This window comes from Anomaloglossus baeobatrachus, chromosome 1 (genome assembly GCF_048569485.1).
Source record: "Anomaloglossus baeobatrachus isolate aAnoBae1 chromosome 1, aAnoBae1.hap1, whole genome shotgun sequence".
Classification (NCBI taxonomy): domain Eukaryota; kingdom Metazoa; phylum Chordata; class Amphibia; order Anura; family Aromobatidae; genus Anomaloglossus; species Anomaloglossus baeobatrachus.
This window is the reverse complement of record NC_134353.1, coordinates 181,015,835-181,039,382: the sequence shown is the minus strand read 5'-3', so window position 1 is coordinate 181,039,382 and position 23,548 is coordinate 181,015,835. Positions and strand designations below refer to the sequence as shown.

Genomic DNA, 23,548 nt, shown 5'->3' with positions numbered 1-23,548 from the left:
TGCAAGGTCAGCATTCCAATGACAATGAGAATAACCGGCTCCCTCTGCTGGAAGCAGAGGTTATAGAAAGGGACTGGGTGTGGTCCCAAACCAGAAACATCTGGGTAAGGTAATGGCTTTCTTGCTCTCAAGGAACACAGACATTAACACTCTTGACTGCTTAAGGAAAGAAAACTACATTAAAATCTGCAGAGTCTCACCAGGAAAAGTTTGACTTAGGCCTAGAAGCTGTCACTCATCTTATGTAGCAGAGAGACGACCGTGACAATTTTAACATCTGTATTAAAAGTGTCATAGGGATATATGATGCCTTTAGTTTAACTTGGTAAAAGTACTATTTCTGCATCATGGCAACTGAATTGAGGACGATTTTCAGGTTATAGATTTTGTTGCAGAAATTCAACAAATAATCTCTTTTCTCTTCTTTCTTTAGACAATTGTCCTTCTATATAATGCCTATACAGTGGAACCTCGCTTAACAAGTAACCCAGTTAGAGAGTATTTCGCTTGCCGAGCAAAACTTGCTGTAAATTAGTAACTCAGTTTACGAACAAGCTTTGCTGAACGAGCAAAATACTCACCGCACACACTTCCAGTTCCGTACATCCACCATGCTATAACCTGCTCTTGCAATCCACACAAACACGCACAAACACACACACATATTATGCTCACCTTATCTTCTGTTCCATCGGCAGAATGTGTATCGGCAACCATTGCGACAAGGGAGGAACTTGCTCTGGCAGCAAAAGTTCCTCCCTCGTCGCGATGGTTACCCGATACACATCTTGTACCGGCGAATTGCAAGATCCATGATGCCAGCGATGGAACGGAAGGTAAGGTGAGCATAATATGTGTACCTTCCGTTCCATCGCCGGCCTCCTGGAACTTGCATTTCGCCAGTACAGGATGTGTATCGGCAACCATCGCGACGAGGGAGGAACTTCCACTATCAGCCGCTACTCAAAGGCAGCGTGCTGGCCATTCAGAGGCAAGCGACTCCTGCCTTTGACGTCAGTGCTCTGGCAGCGGAAGTTCCTCTCTCGTCATGATGGTTACCTGATACACATCCTGTACCGGCGAACTGCAAGTTCCAGGAGGCCTGCGATGGAACGAAAGGTAAGGTGTGAGCATAATAAGTGTGTGTGCGTGCGTGTTTGTGCGTGTTTGCACGTGTATGGAATGGCACAATAGGGGACCAGGAGGGGACATTTAAGTTGTGGAACGAATTGTCTGCATTGCAATGATTTCCTATGGGAAATTTTGCTTTGCTGAACGAGTAACTTGGTTAACAAGCACAGTCCCAGAACGGATTGTTCTCGTTAACCAAGGTTCCACTGTATATAAAATGAGAGATTCATATAAAGAACAGAAAATACAGGACATCTCAGATGTTGCTTTAAGGGAATCAGCAGGTTTTTCTATAAAATCTGAGAGCAGCATGATGTACAGTAGGGACAGTGAGCCTGATTTCAGCAATGTATTACTTACTTGACTGCTTGGTATAGTTTTGATAAAATCTATATTTTCTCCACTCTAGATGTTATAACCCCGCCCACACTCCTGATTGGCAGCTTCCTGTGTACACTGTCAGCAAGCTGCCAATCAATGGTAGGGCGGGGTTATGTAGGTTAGCTAGTCTGGCTTGCATAACACACCTAGTCTAGCAGTGATATCTCCTGCTGCTAAAATACTGATTATATTTAAACTACAGTAAACTGCTGAGCAAGTTACACATCCCTGGAATAAAACTCTCTGCCCTTACATTATGCTGCTCTCAGATTAAATAGAAAAAACCTGTTGCCATATCTATTTATCTATTCCTTTTAGGCTGGATTTACACAATCGTATGGCATGCGATCCGAGTGCATCGGATGCGATATGCGAATGACCATCGCTCACGCTGTGCTGCATGAGCCAAGTGTCATGTGACCATGATCTAATCCTGCGATTGGATCACAGCTGTGCAGGAGAGGGAGGGATTAATCTTCCCATCTCCTCCATTGTCAGCTGATGCAATTATCACACTGCACTTGGATGTCATCCGAGTGCAGTGCGATGTTTCACTCGCGCCCATAGACTTGTATGAGTGCGAGTGACACATCTCTTGCTGACAATTGCAGCATGCTGCGACTTTTCAGTCATCCAGAATCTGGATTTGAAAAACGGTGACCATCTCATTGAATTACATTGGTCTGAGTGCAATATGAGATTTTCTTGCATTGAACTCGTGCGAGTCATATGCTCGTGTGAGCGTACCATTAAAGAGAGGCTGTCAACAGAATATGACTGTTCAAATCAAGCCCATGTACTCGGTGCACAGCTTGTGGGACTAAGCAGTTCAGTGCACCTTCCCACCTGGTTGTTTTCCATCAACCTCCTGTGAAGCCACAGCTATAAATCATGGAAGGTGAGGGGGAGGGGCAGATATAGATATAAACAAGTAGCTAGTCAGGTGCACTGAACTGTTTTGCACACCATAAGTATACCGAATTCTTGTGCTTGCTTTGAACAGTCATTTCCCGCTAACAGACTTCCTTTAAAAATTCTTCACTACAAAGTTTAATTTATTTTGAACATTTTCATAAGAATGTTTTATAAGTATAGCAAGAAAACCCTACAAGGTCCACTAAAGAAAAATAACACAAATATAGGTCATTAAAGCCCCAGTCACACACAACGACTTACCAGCAATCCCGACATCGATACAACCTGATAAGGATCGCTGGTAAGTCGCTGGGAGGTCGCAGGTGAGATGTCACACAGCCACATCTTACCAACGACGCAGTAACGATACAGATCGCAGTAGAGACCTGTATAAGGATCTCAGCAGTCACTGTGACCCTGTCACACAGTGTCAAACACAGCATTGTGTTCTGTCCAGCAGGACATCGCCTTTGAAGAAAATGGTCCGGACCACTCTGCAACGACCGGCGACCTCACAGCAGGGGCCTGATCGCTGGTAGGTGTCACAATAACCAGATCGCTGGCGAGATCGTTGCTGCGTCACAGAAACTGTGACTCACCAGCGATCTCGTTAGCGATCTCGTTGTCTGTGAGGGGCCTTTAAAGGAACCCTTCATAAACCAGCAACCATACAGTTTACTTTCTATAGTCATATGGTGTTTGTACATTTGTTGCTTTGATGCTTTTTATTTTGCTTGTCTAAGTGGACTTTGTTAAACAACTGTATACATGCACTGCAAATGTTGATATACACGGGCTTCAAAGACATAAAAAGAGATAAAAGATTAAAGCCCAAAAAAAATGATTATTCGGCTTTGCATATGCCGAACACTTTAGAAGCCGGCTAATTCCACCGCGGGTGTCTGGTTTGTGTTGCTCTGAGTGCAGTTTGATGAGTCTTAGATATATCTTGAATATCTGCCTGTGACTGTTCTTCATAGAAACATTGGCGGTGACGTACTCCGCACTTCAGATGTTTGATTACACAGAATGGATGCTTTCATAGAACACATGCATGACATTTAAAATAATATGCAAACATTTGCTTCCTTTGTAGAATATGGCAACAATCTGGATCAAGACATTTATTCAGAAACCTCAGGGCATTTCAGAGATGCTTTAATAAACTTAGCCCAGGTATTGTACTAAATGTATATTATATTTTAATTTTACAAATATAAACCATTGTACAAAGATATATTAGATCCAGAACATGAAAACACAACAAACTACAATTATAAAAAAATAATGCACATTGAAAACTAATATAATGAATGAAACAATGAAAATATGTTCAAAATAAATAATAATGTTTACAAAATTTGCAACAAAACTAAAATATTTCCTATTTAACATTTTCAGAAGTTGCTGATCATGGTCAAGTACAATTTACAGCATCCTCATTAACAGCACCTAGCTTCAGAGCAGAACTTCCAATTCATTCAGAGCCTTTTAGTGATAAGGGATTTGCAGAAATAGAAGACAGCAGATCGTCTATCCATTGGCTGTGTTTGATATTTCAGCTCCTGCCCTTTTAAGTGAATAAAACCAAATTGCAATACCAGTTGTAGTAAATGAAAAGAAAAGGCAATGCTTTTGAGAATAAAAATGCTGACTTATAGTTCTAATCCTGGAAACCCTTCCAAGCTGATACTCATGTGTCTATTGAAGAATAGGAATGTAATGTACAAATTCATGCATAATACAGTATAGCTCAGGACGCCATAGTATGAGCTATGTGGTACTATGTGGTATGTATTATTATTATTATTATTATTATTATTATTATTTATTATTATAGCGCCATTTATTCCATGGCGCTTTACAAGTGAAAGAGGGTATACGTACAACAATCATTAACAGTACAAGACAGACTGGTATAGGAGGAGAGAGGACCCTGCCCGCGAGGGCTCACAGTCTACAGGGAATGGGTGATGGTACAATAGGTGAGGACAGAGCTGGTTGCGCAGTGGTCTACTGGGCTGAGGGCTATTGTAGGTTGTAGGCTTGTTGGAAGAGGTGGGTCTTGAGGTTCCTCAAGACCCACCTCTTCCTTCCTATGCTACAATCGCACATGAAGTTTATTAATTTTATCATTTCACCTCTTTTGTTGTTTTTTAAATGTCTTATTTCAAGGTTTAAAGGGAATCTGTCATCAGGTTTTTGCCATTCCATTTGAGAGCGGCATAATATGGAGACAGAGACCCTGATTCCAGCGATGTATCACTTGCTGTAATCACAATTTTATCTGCTGTAAATCAAGCTCCCTGTGTTACTCTGCCCTTTTTTAAGGTGTGCTCCGTCCTCCTCTGCTCCCCCTCCAACCTCCAACTGGCTGTCATTTACTGCCCCCCAGGTCCAGAGGTCTAGCCACCACCTTTCTCGACCACTTTACCACCTTGCTACTCCATTGCCTTTCCACTGACATCCCTACAATCATCATGGGTGCCTTTAACATCAGACCAAAAAGAAAAAAATCCATAAAAAATAACCTTTAATATGACATTTAAAAGGTATAATATTAATAATAATTTACAATTTACCAAAGTGTAACGCTCACTCTAATAGTGTAGGGACAATGAGACAAGTAATTACCAGGGGGAGGGGGGAAGGTAAGAATATCCATATTCTACTCCTCCAGTCACCCTACCTAGCAATGGAGGGTATGACGCCCTAGGGTTGTGGCACCCCCATTCACCGACGGGAAACCCTAGAGTAACCCTGGATAGCCTTACACTACACTAATATTTGCACATCAAACAATGTCTAATCATGAGGATCGGATACATTTTGGCCAGAAAAGTCATACTATTATATTGACAACCTCTATTATCAGGTTATTTTAATTCACTTTTGTGCACATATTAGTGTAGTGTAGGGCTATCCAGGGTTACTCTAGGGTTTCCCGTCGGTGAATGGAGGCGCCACAATCCTAGGGTGTCATACCCTCCATTGCTAGGTAGGGTGACTGGAGGGGTAGAATAGGGATATTCTTACCTCCCCCCTCCTCCCCCTGGTAATTACTTGTCTTATTGTCCCTACACTATTGGGGTGAGCGTTACACTTTGGTAAATTGTAAATTATTATTAATATTATACCTTTTAAATGTCATATTAAAGCTTATTTTTTGTGGGAATTTTTTCTTTTTGGTCCTAAATTATTGGTTCCGTTGTAAAATTGGCTGCGGCCTGTTTTTTTTCGTGGCTTTAACATCCCTTTTGTCACTTCCCACTCAGCTGTCTCTAAACGTTTAACAATCACTTCCTCCTTCAGCCTCACTCTGCAGCTGCTCACAAAGATAGCCACACACTGGAACTCATCTTCACCCGCCTCTGTTCCCTATGCTCCTGTCTCACAATCTCTTTTCTCTCCTCACCTAGCACTCAACCCCCACTCCTTAAACTCACACCTTCAGAGAAATCTCAAACCCCTTGATATACATTCACTCTTTGACTCCCTTCTCCCTCTTGCTGACATAGCTTTCTTACACGATGCAGATGCTGCTTCTTCATATAATACCACAATCTCTGCAACTCTCAATTTGGCCGATTACCTCATGCAAACCAAAACCCGCACAATCAACAGGTAACGCTTGTACACAATGGTTTACATAATGCAACTTTTTCTTCTAGAGAATTACACTTGGTACTCTCAAAAAATAAATAATTAAAGATAATCTGTCACCAGGTTCTTGCCTATTCTGAAAGCAGAATAATGTAGAGACAGAGACACTGATTCCAGCAATGTATCAATGTGCTGTCATTAACCCCTTATTACCCAGACTGCCACCACATCAGGGCAATCAGGATGAGCAGAGTAAAGTTCTGGGATTGTTGCATCTAATGAATGCAACAATTCTGGGCAGCTGCAGGCTGCAATTTTGTTTTTGCTGGAGGGCCCAATAACCATGGGTTTCACCAGCTTGAGAATACCAGCCACCCAGCTATCAGCTTTATCATGGCTGGCTATCAAAATTGGGTGGGAATTGCACACCCTTTAAATTATTTATGTAAATAATTAAAAAAACTGCAAGGGCTCCCTCTTATTTTGACACACAGCCAAGATAAGCACATGGCTGAGAGCTGAAGCCTGTAGCCAAATGCTTTACCTGTGCTTGGTATCATAATATGGGGAGACCCTATGTAGATTTTGTCACACAGGGAGGGAGTACGGTCTGACTGCAACCAATCAAAGGTGCTGTGACTGCCAGTGGGTGGGGGAAGTAGTGCATAAGTAGTGCATATATGTGAAGGCTAATGAGTAGCCTCGGAAGTAGAATTACAGCAGCACGGGAGACAAATAAGCCTACTTTTTTTAATTACCCGAGTTGCTGGATCCAGATTTTTACCCACAGTTCCCTGAGAACTCTGGGTCCAGGGTTGGTACATGGATACTTTTGAACCCACACAGATCCAGACTTTAAGGCCTAAAGCCCGCTTTACACGCTTCAATATATCTCACAATCCGTCGTTGGGGTCAAGTTGTAAGTGACACACATCCGGCATCGTTTGTGAGGTATCTGCGTGTGATATCTACGTGCGATCAGGATTGAACGCAAAACCGTTGATCGCAAACACATCGTACCTTTGTCTAGAATTGAGCGTTTTGTTGCACGAACCTAGTCAATTGTAACGTGTGACATCCCTCATATGATTTTGATGTCTGAGGCTATGTGCACAGGTGTGCGCTCTGCACCGCAGCTTAGAAAAGGTCCGCTTGAGAGCGCAGCTGAAAAGCTGCATTCTGAAGCACCTCACAATGTCTGTCATTCACTAATCTCTGTCAGTTGGTCACTATCTCTGTCCCTCACTCTCTGTCCATGTCAGTCTATCCCCCTCTCTCATACTCACCGATCCCCAGCGCGGCGCTGCACGGCATTCACACTGCTTTGGCGGCTTTTACTGTTTTGAAAAAGCCGGCCGCCCATTAAACAATCTCGTATTCCCTGCTTTCCCCGCCCACCGGCGCCTATGATTGGTTACAGTGAGACACGCCCCCACACTGAGTGACAGGTGTAACACTGCACCCAATCACAGCAGCCGGTGGGCGTGTCTATACTGTGCAGTGAAATAAATAATTAAATAATTTAAAAAAACGGCGTGCGGTCCCCCCCAATTTTAAAACCAGCCAGATAAAGCCATACGGCTGAAGGCTGGTATTCTCAGGATGGGGAGCTCCACGTTATGGGGAGCCCCCCAGCCTAACAATATCAGCCAACAGCCGCCCAGAATTGCCGCATACATTATATGCGACAGTTCTGGGACTGTACCCGGCTCTTCCCGATTTGCCCTGGTGCGTTGGCAAATCGGGGTAATAAGGAACTATTGGCAGCCCATAGCTGCCAATAAGTCCTAGATTAATCATGTCAGGCGTCTATGAGACACCTTCCATGATTAATCTGTAAATTACAGTAAATAAACACACACAACTGAAAAAATCCTTTATTAGAAATAAAAAAGACAAACATATACCCTGGTTAACCACTTTAATCAGCCCAAAAAAGCCCTCCATGTCCGGCGTAATCCAGGATGCTCCAGCGTCGCTTCCAGCTGTGCTGCATGGAGGTGACCGGAGCTGCAGCAGACACCACCGCTCCTGTCACCTCCACACAGCAACTGAAGACAGCCGCGCGATCAGCTGAGCTGTCACTGAGGTCACCCGCTGTCGCTGGATGCTGCGGTGGCCACGGGTAACCTCAGTGACAGCTCAGCTGATCGCGCTACTCACCTCAGTTGCTGCGTGGAGGTGAGAGGAGCGGCGGTGAGTAGCGCGATCAGCTGAGCTGTCACTGAGGTTACCCGCGGCCACCGCTGCATCCACCTCTGGATCCAGGTAACCTCAGTGACAGCTCAGCTGATTGCGCGGCTGTCTTCAGTTGCTGTGTGGAGGTGACAGGAGCGGCTGTGTCTTCTGCTGCTCCGGTCACCTCCATGCAGCAGAGCTGGAAGCGACGCTGGACCATCCTGGATTACGCCGGACATGGAGGGCTTTTTTGGGCTGATTAAAGTAGTTAACCAGGGTATATGTTTGTGTTTTTTATTTCTAATAAAGGTTTTTTCAGTTGTGTGTGTTTATTTACTGTAATTTACAGATTAATCATGGAAGGTGTCTCATAGACGCCTGACATGATTAATCTAGGACTTATCGGCAGCTATGGGCTGCCATTAACTCCTTATTACCCCGATTTGCCAACGCACCAGGGCAAATCGGGAAAAGCCGGGTACAATCCCAGAACTGTCGCATCTAATGTATGCGGCAATTCTGGGCGGCTGTTGGCTGATATTGTTAGGCTGGGGGGCTCCCCATAACGTGGAGCTCCCCATCCTGAGAATACCAGCCTTCAGCCGTATGGCTTTATCTGGCTGGTTTTATAATTAGGGGGACCGCACGCCATTTCTTTTAATTATTTAATTATTTATTTCACTACACAGTATAGACACGCCCACCGGCTGCTGTGATTGGGTGCAGTGTGACACCTGTCACTCAGCGTGGGGGCGTGTCTCACTGTAACCAATCATAGGCGCCGGTGGGCGGGGAAAGCAGGGAATACGAGATTGTTTAATGGGCGGCCGGCTTTTTCAAAACAGTAAAAGCCGCCGGAGCAGTGTGAATGCCGTGCAGCGCCGGGGATCGGGGATCGGTGAGTATATGAGAGAGGGCTGCTCAATTCAGTTACTCAGGAGTTTAGCGGTCCCCGGTGAGCCCTTCACAGGTGACCGCTGATCAGGACGCGGCACAGACAGAGCCGCAGCATGACAATGAAGTCGGGTGAAGTTCACCCGAGTTCATTCTGACAGTGCGGCTCTGTCTGTGTCTGCTGTCATCTGCCATTCAGCTCTGCTACATGGCTGTCTGTGTCTGCTGTCATCTGCCATTCAGCTCTGCTACATGGCTGTCTGTGTCTGCTGTCAGTGGCCATGTAGCAGAGCTGAATGGCAGATGACATAGTAAAAACGCATTCCTACACATTACACACGCTTGGCAAGTCAATAAATAAAAAAACAAAAAAAGGTGCCCAATGCATACGTCACAGAACACATGATCTAAAGGATCGCACACAAAATTGATCAATTTAACATAGACCACTAACGCACGTGTGACAGCAAATTAATGACCTACGTGCAATCTCATAAGATCCCGTATGCAACCTGGGCGTGTCACATCGCAAATGCGATTGTACAACTAATTGCAACGTGTAAAGCAGGCTTAAGTCACACGGCGAGAAAATCGGAGCGAGTGGAATGCGATAAAACATCGCATTCCACTCGGACTATTATTAACCTATGTGCCAGCACCCATGAGAGATTATTTTCTGAGCTTTAATCGGACCGAGAAAACAATCGCAGTATGCTGCGGGTGCAATGCAATCCTTGTTTCTCTCGCACACATTCAAGTTTATGGGGAGAGAGAAAAATCGCACCGGCCCGCCCCCTGCAGCTGTGGTCCGATCGCATGATTGGACCTCAGTTGCAATGACAATCGCATGACACTCGGTTCCCGCTGTGCTGCCAGCATGAGCCGAGTTGCATGCGAGGATCGCAGTAGTCCCTGTGTGGCCCCGGTCTTACTGTCTGGGTTCATCCATCACTAGTCCCTGGCCATTTTTTACAGAATGTTTGCTCTGAGACTCTCTGTAGTGTTTCTGAGTAAAACCTACTTGAAATCACGCAGTATTATTCTAATGACAGATTTCCTTTAAACACAATTTTTTTAAAGTAATTACATGAATATTGGTTCATTGTTATTATCTATTGCAGGGAGTAAGAGAGGAAGGATATGCAGATCCTAGCATGGCGGCTCAGGATGCAGTGGTATGTTCTATGTGGTGTGCAGGGTACAAACCTGATTATTAGTGATGAGCGAGTACTAAAAAGCTCGGGTGCTCGAAGCTCGGGCCGAGCCTCCCAAGATACTCGTGTACTCGGCCCGAGCAACGAGCCCAATGTTATCCTATGGGAGACCCGAGTATTTTTGTGAAATGACCTCCCGGCAGCATGGAGAAACCCTAAAAATGTCACAAAAGTCTCAGAAGAGTGCTCAAATGACATGGCAACAGCATGGGGAAGACCCCTTGAAGCATTTATCACTCAAAAGTCACAGCTGTGAACAATTTTGTCCGCGTTTTACGCCATTTTTACGGACTCACCAGAAAACCTTCCAAAATGACCCCAAAATGATTTTTCATGGCGGAAATGTTAAGGGCACATACCCAATAGTGAGATAGAGCTGGTGTATGTTACTTTTTGAGATCAATACATGAAAGATTTTACGTGAAAACATTGTGTGGCACTCCGATGTCCCTGAGAAGAGACGTACATGAAGGCCTCTTGAGTCTAATGTGCCCATTTTGAGGAAGTGAGTCTTTGTAGTATTTTCCTTTGCCAGGGCAGTCCTAAATTGTGAGGTTCACCAATGCCCCTGCATACAGACGTGCATGAGGGCCTCAAAACATTAAGTGTCCATTGTCAGGAAGTGGGTGTATTATAGTATAGCCCTTAGGCAGGGCAGCCAAAAATTGGGAGGCTCCACATTGTCCCTGGGTAGAGACGTGCATGATGGCCTTTAAACCTGAAGTGCCCATTGTAAGGAAGTGGGTCTATTTCAGTATAGCCCTTTGCCAGGGCAGCCAAAAATTGGGAGGCTCCACATTGTCCCTGGGTAGAGACGTGCATGAGGGCCTCAAAACATTAAGTGTCCATTGTCAGGAAGTGGGTGTATTATAGTATAGCCCTTAGGCAGGGCAGCCAAAAATTGGGAGGCTCCACATTGTCCCTGGGTAGAGACGTGCATGATGGCCTTTAAACCTGAAGTGCCCATTGTAAGGAAGTGGGTCTATTTCAGTATAGCCCTTTGCCAGGGCAGCCAAAAATTGGGAGGCTCCACATTGTCCCTGGGTAGAGACGTGCATGAGGGCCTCAAAACATTAAGTGTCCATTTTAAGGAAGTGGGTGTATTTCAGTATAGCCCTTAGGCAGGGCAGCCAAAAATTGGGAGGCTCCACATTGTCCCTGGATAGAGACGTGCATGATGGCCTTTAAACCTGAAGTGCCCATTGTAAGGAAGTGGGTCTATTTCAGTATAGCCCTTTGCCAGGGCAGCCAAAAATTGGGAGGCTCCACATTGTCCCTGGGTAGAGACGTGCATGATGGCCTTTAAACCTGAAGTGCCCATTGTAAGGAAGTGGGTCTATTTCAGTATAGCCCTTTGCCAGGGCAGCCAAAAATTGGGAGGCTCCACATTGTCCCTGGGTAGAGACGTGCATGAGGGCCTCAAAACATTAAGTGTCCATTGTCAGGAAGTGGGTGTATTATAGTATAGCCCTTAGGCAGGGCAGCCAAAAATTGGGAGGCTCCACATTGTCCCTGGGTAGAGACGTGCATGATGGCCTTTAAACCTGAAGTGCCCATTGTAAGGAAGTGGGTCTATTTCAGTATAGCCCTTTGCCAGGGCAGCCAAAAATTGGGAGGCTCCACATTGTCCCTGGGTAGAGACGTGCATGAGGGCCTCAAAACATTAAGTGTCCATTTTAAGGAAGTGGGTGTATTTCAGTATAGCCCTTAGGCAGGGCAGCCAAAAATTGGGAGGCTCCACATTGTCCCTGGATAGAGACGTGCATGATGGCCTTTAAACCTGAAGTGCCCATTGTAAGGAAGTGGGTCTATTTCAGTATAGCCCTTTGCCAGGGCAGCCAAAAATTGGGAGGCTCCACATTGTCCCTGGGTAGAGACGTGCATGAGGGCCTCAAAACATTAAGTGTCCATTTTAAGGAAGTGGGTGTATTTCAGTATAGCCCTTAGGCAGGGCAGCCAAAAATTGGGAGGCTCCACATTGTCCCTGGATAGAGACGTGCATGATGGCCTTTAAACCTGAAGTGCCCATTGTAAGGAAGTGGGTCTATTTCAGTATAGCCCTTTGCCAGGGCAGCCAAAAATTGGGAGGCTCCACATTGTCCCTGGGTAGAGACGTGCATGAGGGCCTCAAAACATTAAGTGTCCATTGTCAGGAAGTGGGTGTATTATAGTATAGCCCTTAGGCAGGGCAGCCAAAAATTGGGAGGCTCCACATTGTCCCTGGGTAGAGACGTGCATGATGGCCTTTAAACCTGAAGTGCCCATTGTAAGGAAGTGGGTCTATTTCAGTATAGCCCTTTGCCAGGGCAGCCAAAAATTGGGAGGCTCCACATTGTCCCTGGGTAGAGACGTGCATGAGGGCCTCAAAACATTAAGTGTCCATTTTAAGGAAGTGGGTGTATTTCAGTATAGCCCTTAGGCAGGGCAGCCAAAAATTGGGAGGCTCCACATTGTCCCTGGGTAGAGACGTGCATGATGGCCTTTAAACCTGAAGTGCCCATTGTAAGGAAGTGGGTCTATTTCAGTATAGCCCTTTGCCAGGGCAGCCAAAAATTGGGAGGCTCCACATTGTCCCTGGGTAGAGACGTGCATGAGGGCCTCAAAACATTAAGTGTCCATTTTAAGGAAGTGGGTGTATTATAGTATAGCCCTTAGGCAGGGCAGCCAAAAATTGGGAGGCTACACGTTGTCCCTGGGTAGAGACGTGCATGAGGGCCTCAAAACATTGTTCCCATTGCAAAGGAGCGGGTCTCCTGTCGTTGTAATGTCCATTCTGCAAAGAATGGGCGAAAAAATTTACCACTGGGGGTATACCTGAAACAAAGACCTAACTATTGTAACGGTCATCATGATGGCGCATGAGGAGAAGGAGGAGCAGTCCAGCGATTATCCAAAGTCGAGAAGTGTACCCATGGGTGAGTGGAGGTACATGGCAAACTTTAAATTCCGCTCTCATTTGCTGGTGGTGTGGTGAAGTCTGGCCCAATCCAACCCTTGTTCATCTTTATCAGAGTCAGCCTGTCAGCATTTTCAGTTGACAGGCGGGTGCGTTTATCTGTAATGATTCCACCTGCGGCACTAAAAACACGCTCTGACAAAACGCTAGCAGCAGGGCAGGCCAGGACTTCCAAGGCGTAGAGAGCCAATTCATGCCACGTGTCCAGCTTGGATACCCAATAATTGTAAGGCACAGAGGAATGTCGGAGTACAGTTGTTCGATCTGCAAGGTACTCCTTCAGCATCTGGGCAAACTTAGGATTTCTTGTGGCACTACCCCGCACCTCAGGGGCTGTGGTACGTGAGGGGCTGAGAAAACTGTCCCACATCTTAAAGACTGTTCCCCTACCTCTGGCGGATTGGACTTGTGCCTCTCTCGGCTGTACGCCTCGGTTGTCCACTGATTCCTGACCTATGCCGCTAGCGTTTTGTGAGGGGAATGCTTTGCCTACTTCCGTGAGTATGGCCTTCCGAAACTGCTGCATTTTGGTTGACCTCTCCTCCACGGGAATAAGAGACAAAAAGTTCTCCTTGTAGCGTGGGTCTAACAGTGTTACCAACCAGTAATGATTGTCGGCCAAGATGTTCTTAACGCGAGGGTCACGAGACAGGCAGCTTACCATAAAGTCAGCCATGTGCGCCAGACTCTTAACAGCCAGGACTTCAGTAGCCTGACCAACAAGATGACTGAACATGCTGTCCTCCTCCTCCTCCTCCTCCTCCTCCTCCTCCTCATCTACCCTGTCCTCTGGCCAGCCACGCTGAATCGAGGATATGACTGGTGTGCATGTCATATCCTCAATTTGGCCGGAGAGTTGCTCCATGTCTTCATCCTCCTCCTCGTCATAGTCCTCCACTGCACGTTGTGATGAGACGAGGCTGGGCTGTGTGTTATCACCCACACCCACTACTGTTTCTTGCTGCAACTCATCGCGCTCCGCCTGCAATGCATCATGTTTGTTTTTCAGCAGGGACCGTTTTAGAAGGCAGAGTAGCGGTATGGTGACGCTAATAATGGCGTCATCACCACTCACCATCTTGGTGGAGTCCTCAAAGTTTTGGAGGATGGTACATAGGTCTGACATCCATCTCCACTCCTCAGGTGTTATGTGTGGAGTTTGACCCATTTCCCGACGGCTTAGGTGATGCAGGTACTCAACAACTGCCCTCTTCTGCTCACATATCCTGACCAACATGTGCAGAGTTGAATTCCAACGCGTGGGGACATCACACACCAGTCTGTGAGCCGGAAGATGCAAACGGCGCTGAAAGCCGGCAAGGCCGGCTGAAGCAGTAGGTGACTTTCGAAAATGTGCAGACAGGCGGCGAACTTTTACCAGCAGATCAGACAGCTCTGGGTATGACTTTATAAACCGCTGAACCACGAGGTTGAGCACATGGGCCACGCATGGAACATGTGTCAGCTGGCCTCGCCTCAAAGCCGCCACCAGGTTCCGGCCATTGTCACAAACGACCTTTCCTGGCTTTAGGTTCAGAGGTGTGAGCCAGTGATCTGCCTGCTGTTTCAGAGCTGTCCACAGCTCTTCTGCATTGTGGGGTTTGTCACCTATGCAGATTAGCTTCAGCACAGCCTGTTGCCGCTTCGCCGAGGCAGTGCTGCAGTGCTTCCAGCTTGTGACTGGTGTGGAGGGCACAGTGGATGAGGATGCGCAGGAGGAGGAGGAGGCTGAAGAGCATGACATTCCGGAGCTGTAGAGTGTGGGTGAAACACTGACTGAGGTAGGGCCTGCAAACCTTGGTGTGGGAAGGACGTGTTGCGTCCCTCGCTCAGACTGGGTCCCAGCTTCCACAATATTAACCCAGTGTGCCGTCAACGAGATGTAGCGGCCTTGCCCACAAGCACTTGTCCACGTGTCTGTGGTTAGGTGGACCTTGGGTGAAACAGCGTTGTTCAGGGCACGTGTGATGTTTTGTGACACGTGGTTATGCAACGCGGGGACGGCACACCGGGAGAAATAGTGGCGGCTGGGGACCGAGTAACGTGGGACAGCTGCCGCCATCAGGTCACGGAATGCTTCTGTCTCCACCAGCCTAAAAGGCAACATTTCCAGCGCAAGCAGTCGCGAAATGTTAGCATTTAGAACTGTGGCATGTGGGGTGTTGGCAGTGTATTTGCGCCTGCGTTCAAAGGTTTGCTGAATGGATAACTGAACGCTGCGCTGGGACAAGGACGTGCTTGATGATGGTGTTCTTTCTGCGTAGGCAACTGTAGGTGCAGGAGTGGAGGAGGCTTGTTCGCAGGCAGCATGGACAGAGGATTGGCTCGCATGCACAACCAGCGAAGACGTAGCAGTGACATCAGCAAGCACTGCTCCTCGACTCTGTTGTACTTCCCACAAAGTCGGGTGCTTGGCTGACATGTGCCTGATCATGCTGGTGGTGGTCAGGCTGCTAGTTTTGGTACCCCTGCTGATGCTGGCACGGCAGGTGTTGCAAATGGCCTTTTTTGAATCATCTGGATCCAACTTAAAAAACTGCCAGACTCGTGAAGACCTAACATTTGGACAGGCACCTTGTGTCGTCGTGTTGTTCCGGGGAACGGTTGCCTGACTTCTGCCTGGGGCCACCACCCTGCTTCTTACTGCCTGTTGTGATGCTACGCCTCCCTCCCCCTGTGCACTGCTGTCCTCGCTCTGCATATCCTCCTGCCAGGTTGGGTCAGTTACTGGATCATCCACCACGTCGTCTTCCTCTTCCGCACCCTGCTCCTCCTCCTGACTTGCTGACAATTGTGTCTCATCATCGTCCACCACTTGTTGAGACACGTTGCCAACTTCGTGAGAACGTGGCTGCTCAAATATTTGGCCATCTGTACAGACGATCTCCTCATGACCCACTTCAATATGAGCTGGCGAGAGGCCAGAATGTGTGAATGGAAACGTGAACAGCTCTTCCGAGTGTCCAAGTGTGGGATCATTAATGTCCGAGGAGGACGTGTACTCAGCCTGGTGGTAGGAAGGAGGATCAGGTTCAGAAATGTGCGGTGCAGTATCACGGCTACTGACACTTGACCGTGTGGAAGACAGAGTGTTTGTGGTGGTGCCAATCTGACTGGAAGCATTATCCGCTATCCAACTAACAACCTGTTGACACTGGTCTTGGTTCAAGAGCGGTGTACTGCTGCGGTCCCCAAGAATTTGGGACAGGACGTGCGAGCGACTAGATGTGGCCCTTTGTTGTGGCGAAATTAGAGCTTGCCCACGACCTCGGCCTCTGCCTGCACCACCATCACGTCCACTTCCTTGTTCCTTGCCAATGCCCTTGCGCATTTTGCAATGCTGTGCACTGCTGACGTGTATATTCACTACTTCTGCGTTATATCAAAGTTTCTGGAAATTGCACACAAGTGCACCTGTACGCTGCCACCGACAGGCACACACGTGCGGTTTTAAAAACCAAGCACGGACGCAATAATAACCTAACACAGGTTTTAGGAGCAAAAATTAAGAACTCTGACACTATCAGCCACTGCTGACTGACGTGTATTATACACTACACTTGTGCGTTATATAATAGTTTGGTAAACGCACACCAGTGCACCTGTACGCTGCCACCAACAGGCACACACGTGCGGTTTTAAAAACCAAGCACGGACGCAATAATAACCTAACACAGGTTTTAGGAGCAAAAATTAAGAACTCTGACACTATCAGCCACTGCTGACTGACGTGTATTATACACTACACTTGTGCGTTATATAATAGTTTGGTAAACGCACACCAGTGCACCTGTACGCTGCCACCAACAGGCACACACGTGCGGTTTTAAAAACCAAGCACGGACGCAATAATAACCTAACACAGGTTTTAGGAGCAAAAATTAAGAACTCTGACACTATCAGCCACTGCTGACTGACGTGTATTATACACTACACTTGTGCGTTATATAATAGTTTGGTAAACGCACACCAGTGCACCTGTACGCTGCCACCAACAGGCACACACGTGCGGTTTTAAAAACCAAGCACGGACGCAATAATAACCTAACACAGGTTTTAGGAGCAAAAATTAAGAACTCTGACACTATCAGCCACTGCTGACTGACGTGTATTATACACTACACTTGTGCGTTATATAATAGTTTGGTAAACGCACACCAGTGCACCTGTACGCTGCCACCAACAGGCACACACGTGCGGTTTTAAAAACCAAGCACGGACGCAATAATAACCTAACACAGGTTTTAGGAGCAAAAATTAAGAACTCTGACACTATCAGCCACTGCTGACTGACGTGTATTATACACTACACTTGTGCGTTATATAATAGTTTGGTAAACGCACACCAGTGCACCTGTACGCTGCCACCAACAGGCACACACGTGCGGTTTTAAAAACCAAGCACGGACGCAATAATAACCTAACACAGGTTTTAGGAGCAAAAATTAAGAACTCTGACACTATCAGCCACTGCTGACTGACGTGTATTATACACTACACTTGTGCGTTATATAATAGTTTGGTAAACGCACACCAGTGCACCTGTACGCTGCCACCAACAGGCACACACGTGCGGTTTTAAAAACCAAGCACGGACGCAATAATAACCTAACACAGGTTTTAGGAGCAAAAATTAAGAACTCTGACACTATCAGCCACTGCTGACTGACGTGTATTATACACTACACTTGTGCGTTATATAATAGTTTGGTAAACGCACACCAGTGCACCTGTACGCTGCCACCAACAGGCACACACGTGCGGTTTTAAAAACCAAGCACGGACGCAATAATAACCTAACACAGGTTTTAGGAGCAAAAATTAAGAACTCTGACACTATCAGCCACTGCTGACTGACGTGTATTATACACTACACTTGTGCGTTATATAATAGTTTGGTAAACGCACACCAGTGCACCTGTACGCTGCCACCAACAGGCACACACGTGCGGTTTTAAAAACCAAGCACGGACGCAATAATAACCTACTAACAGGTTTTTTTGGGGAGCGACAATTACAGTACAGACAAGTCAGACACTATCTGGACTGTTTTACACTGTGTACACCAGCCCCAGATATGAAGGCTGGTATACGGTCACCACTACCCTGCCTGCCTGCCTGCCTGTATACTGCTACAATAGTCCTGACAAGGACTCTTTTGGTCACTAGCCTGTATTCAGACCTGGCTATACCCTGCCTGTATATAGCAACAATAGTCCTGAGAAGGACTCTGCTACTGTACTCCGACCTGGCTATACCCTGCCTGCCTGTATACAACTAGAATAGTCCTGAGAAGGACTTTTGGTCACACTGTTTGCAGCCCTGCAACTGAAAAAGCTATAAAGGGCCGCAAAGCTTTCCCTGAATCAGCGACACTCTCCCTACACTCACTGTCAGAATAGCTGTGAGCAGAGCACAGCGCGCCGGCCGATATAAAGGCTCGGTGACGCTGTGCAGGCCGGCCAATCACTGCAATTCCACAACTAACAGGGCTGTGGCATTGCAGTGGTCTGCCAGCCAATCCCTGCATGAGGGCTGGCTCTCAAAAGAGCGCCAACATGCAGAAATGAAGACCACGAGTAAAGCACGAGTATCGCGAGATTACTCGGTCCCCGCCGAGCAGCCCGAGTACAGTGATACTCGTGCGAGTACCGAGTAGTGACAAGCATGCTCGCTCATCACTACTGATTATTATTTTAGAATTTAACGCTTTTTGTGGACATTTTAAAAATATGTCTATTTTAGAGTTTTTATTATATACTATTTATATAAAGGGCCACCCTCCATTCCGAAGACCATTTCTCTGTGCAGTTTTGGGAGGTCACATATATAATGAGTAAATACAAAACTTACTTAAATGCAAAACTTCTCTTTGTTTTACTTGTATAAAAATGGATTCATGTGCTACTGTGTAAAAAGGTTCTCCACATAAATAACAAAGGTGTCTCTTGATGTGTCCTAGGTCCTTTGGGAAGCATGTCAAAGAAGATCAGGGGAGCACAAAAACATGATGCAAATGATCTTATGTAACAAAAGTTCCCAGCAGTTATGGATGGGTAATGTTTCCTTACAATTGAATCTGTAGATAAGAAAATGTTTCTATTAACAAATACTATTTTCTTAGATGCAAGAAGTTGACAGAACTGTCTTTTTAGAGTATTATCCAAAAATATGTTACTGTTAAGTAGGCCATGCAAATTACATACCTGGTGGGTGAACATGATTGCTTCTGAGCCTGTCACAGGTTTGTCATGGGTGACAGACAGTGCTGTGATGTCTGGCTATAAAAGTTCACAGTGTTTGGCTGTGCAAACTGCTCCCTCACCTCTATTATTTCTGCTTGTTTTTTATCCCTTTCCCTTTAGAACCCTGCGGAGTTCCTCAACCTTTCAGCTGCTTTTCATTGGCACTTCTCGTGGTGTCTTTTTATATACCTTCACTTCCTATTAGGCTGTGTGCACACGTTGCGTTTTTTACCGCGGAAACGCTGCGTTTTGAACCGCAGCATTTCAGTGGCAAATTGCATGCGTTCAGCTTTCCCAGCAAAGTGTATGGGAAAGCTGAAAAATCAGTGCACACGCTGCGTTTCTTTCCGCAGCGTTTTGGATGCCAAAAATCGGTGCGGAAAGAAAAGCAGCATGTCACTTCTTTTGTGCGGTGTGGCTGCGTTCTCTCCCCCATTGAAATCAATGATGTGGGGTCAGAACGCAGCTACACCGCATGGACCTGCTTTTTTGTTGCGGTCCGCGGGCTTTGTCGGCACGCCAGAACGCAGGCATTTACCTGGAAGTGAGGTCAAGAGGTTTCCTGTTGACCTCACTTCCTGGCAAAGCCCCCGGTGTCGCCAAAGTGCCCGCCCCGACCCCCGACCCCCCTCCCGAAAATCCAACATGGCTGCGCGCACAGTAGTGCACCGGCCGCCATGCTCCTATGTTATCTGTCGCATGTGCCTTGAGACATGCGACAGAAAAATGCACCCAGGCCCTGCCCGTTCACCCCAATTCCCCCCGGTGTCATACATACCTGTCCGGTCGCAGCGCTGATCCCCCGCGGCCCCCTCCTCCTTCACAGCAGACGCCGGTCAGTGCGGTCACATGAGCAGAGCAGCTGACAGCCAGCACAGTGTTCAGTGTGAGCTGTGCTGGCTGCTCGGCACTCTGCAGCTGTGACCCGGGGAGAGTGGGTGCAGATTTTTGCACTCACTCTCCTCAAATGGAGGGTCTGCCCTCCTAGAAAATGGGGGATACGTTCCCTGAACGTGCCCCCATATTCTAGAAGGTCCAGAGCCGACGTGGGACATCCAAATGGATTTCTGCGGACCCATTTTTTTTATTAAATTGGAGAACAAGGGAATGATTTGGGGAGTGTTTTTTCTAATAAAAATTTTTTTGTCTTTTTTTGCTTTTGTTTACTGTCAATTAGTTATGTCGGGTGTCTGATAGACGCCGTGACATCACTAATTGCTGGGCTTGATGCCAGGTGACATTACACATCTGGTATCAACCCCATTTATTACCCCGTTAGCCAACGCACCAGGGCGCGGGATGAGTTGGGGCGAAGCGCCAGGATTGGCGCATCTAATGGATGCGCCACTTCTGGGGTGGCTGTGGCCTGCTATTTTTAGGCTGGGAAGAGTCCAATAACCATGGCTCTTCCCACCCTGAGAATACCAGACCTCAGCTGTCAGCTTCACCTTGGCTGGTGATCTAATTTGGGGGGACTCCATGTTATTTTTTTTTTATTATTTTTATTTATAAATAAAAAAAAAAACCTGCGGAGCCCTCCAAATTGATCTCCAGACAAGATGAAGCTGCCAGCTGTGGTTTGCAGGCTACAGCTGTCTGCTTTACCCTGACTGGCTATCAAAAATAGGGGGGACCCACGCCATTTTTTTTTTTGTTTTTGTGATAAAAACTAGGCTAGGCACCCTTTAGTGCCACATGAAAGGTACTAAAGGTGCCAGCTTAGAATATGCAGGGGGGGGTGGGACGTTGTATATATATTTGACCTCCATTGACGCTTTTTAGGCTGGATGCCCACAATTGGGGTTTGCAGCGTTTTGGGCGCAGAGTGTTTTCCCTGCGTCCATGACGCTGCGTTGTGCAGTAGAAGCACAGTGGAAGGATTTTTAGAAATCTCATGCCCACTGTGCTTCTTTTCTCCGCAGCATAAACCGACCGGTGGCGCAGCTTCCCGAGCCTCAGCATGTCAATTTATGCTGCGTAGATGAGTGTTCTCTGCAGGTAGCATAGAGCTCCACAGCAGCCTGAACCCAAATCGTGGGCATGGGCAGCTGCGTTCTCCCGTGGGAAACACTCACATCTCTGCAGGAAGGCTGACACTGGGTACTAGACGCCGTGTCGCTGGATCATGGCCACATAGCCCAACAGTGAGAATATTGTTGCTACAGCTACATTTTGGGGGAAGTAGCTGTGGATTCAAAATGTTTAATATACTCCTGATTAAAATCCTTGAGGGGTGCAGATTCCAAAATGGGGTCACTTGTGGGGGTTTTCTGACGTATAGGTACCCAAGTCTTAAAAAACGCACCTAAAAAAACACATGAAAAACGCATGAAAAACGCATGAAAAACGCATGAAAAACGCATGCGTTTTCGATGCGTTGTTTCTCAAAAAGCATTGTTTACTATTCTCCCCTCTGCCAGAGGGTGCGTTTTTTTCCGCGCGGAAAAAAAAGCAACGTGTGCACATACCCTTACTCGGTACTGGTGATAGCTCTTATGTCCTTTACAAATCTTCAGTGCAAGCAGTCAGCTTGTATACATTTGGTGAATTTTTGTGGTTGTTCCTCTCCCTGAGTCATCTGGAAAAAAGTTGTTCATTCTCTTTCCCCCTGTTGGTTATCCCTATGTCTTCTTTAATACTTATTGGGGTTGACTAAGCACTCATCCCATCTGCTCCCTACCTAGGGCCTACTTCAGGGACAGCTAGGGTCAGGTATCCAGCTTGGCACATAGGCACGGAAACTATCTAGGATGGTGAGGGAAGCCATGGTCCAGCAGTAGGCTTGGTCAGGGGTCACCATCTTCCCCCTTCCATAGACAAAGGGTTTCCCTTCTTTTCTTTTTCTTCGTGTGCTTGGTACGTTCCCATACCTAGCGTGACACAGCTTTCTCCATATCCCTATAAGCATGCATTGTTCACCTTGGCAAAGTGTGCCTGTTTTAAATGGAAGAAGGAAACAAGCTGCTGCAAGATATCTCTTTCAGTGACATAGAACAATATGATCGGCTATGTTGAAATCCAATTGCCCATTCCATCTTTCTATCTGCCCTGTTACCATGAGGCGAGAGTGTATCGTCAAGGATCCTCTATGAAAGAAGAGCCTGGTGCAATATCATGCTTTGTCACAGAGGCTAGTCTAAGAGTGAGAGGTGTGATATTTCTATCTACATAGGGATAGTATTTTGTTGTACTTGTGAATTTGGACATGACCCTGTGAAGTGTAATATAAAACCTACAAAGAAAAGAATGACACTTATAGCAAACAGTAGAGTACCTAAACCATCTAAAATTATATACTGAAAAACATGCATTACACACCATCAGGATAAAATAGTTTCAGTTATTTCATTTTACAATTATAAAAAGAAACAAAAAAAAAAACAACTCAGTGCAAAAACTGATAAACAGAAAATAGATGGTTTGATCTAATAAAGTGCATATTGGCCTAATGCACAAAGCATGGATTAAAAAACAGCATACTGACAAGTGCATATTCCAATGTAGAGTATCAATTCTGCAGTGAACTGTATAACATTGGGCTGTGAAAATAAAAAAATATTTTTTTTCACTAGAATGTTCCTTTGGCCCCAAGTTTTTTCAAAAAGGGTAATAGTAGAAAATGGACTGTACAAGTTGTTAAAAAATTTCTCCTAACATCATAAATACCCCATATGTTGCCCAAAACTACTTTTGAGGCACAGTGCAAAGCTCCGGCAGGAACGAGCACCATATTGGAGTTCAGATTTAGTTGGAATGGTTTGAGGTTGCCATGTCAAATTGGCAGAGCCCCAGACATGCCAGATAAGAAGACCCCCCCCACTTCACAGGACGCACCAGACGCTCGGTTGGCCATCACCACCACATCACAGGCACCTGTAGCCTGGTAGTCTCTGGACTTATTGCCAAACATAACCTATGGACCCCTTTCCCAGGTTAACCCCTTGAAGCCACAGCCATCCAGAGACATCTACCAACTCATCTACACATATTTTTGCTTGGGATATTTCCCTGCTGATGAGCGATACACCATT

At 46.4% G+C, this 23,548-nt stretch overlaps 1 protein-coding gene across 2 annotated transcripts in view; it reads left to right on the top strand.

Annotated features, from left to right (window-relative positions):
* ANXA10 (annexin A10) overlaps window positions 1-23,548 on the top strand; it is a 128,903-nt gene that overhangs the window by 67,997 nt on the left and 37,358 nt on the right. For both annotated transcript variants that reach the window (XM_075335112.1, XM_075335120.1), the window contains exons 6-8: window positions 3,524-3,603; window positions 10,224-10,277; window positions 19,235-19,328. In XM_075335112.1, coding sequence (XP_075191227.1) covers window positions 3,524-3,603; window positions 10,224-10,277; window positions 19,235-19,328 — 228 coding nt within the window. The remainder of the gene's footprint in view (window positions 1-3,523; window positions 3,604-10,223; window positions 10,278-19,234; window positions 19,329-23,548) is intronic.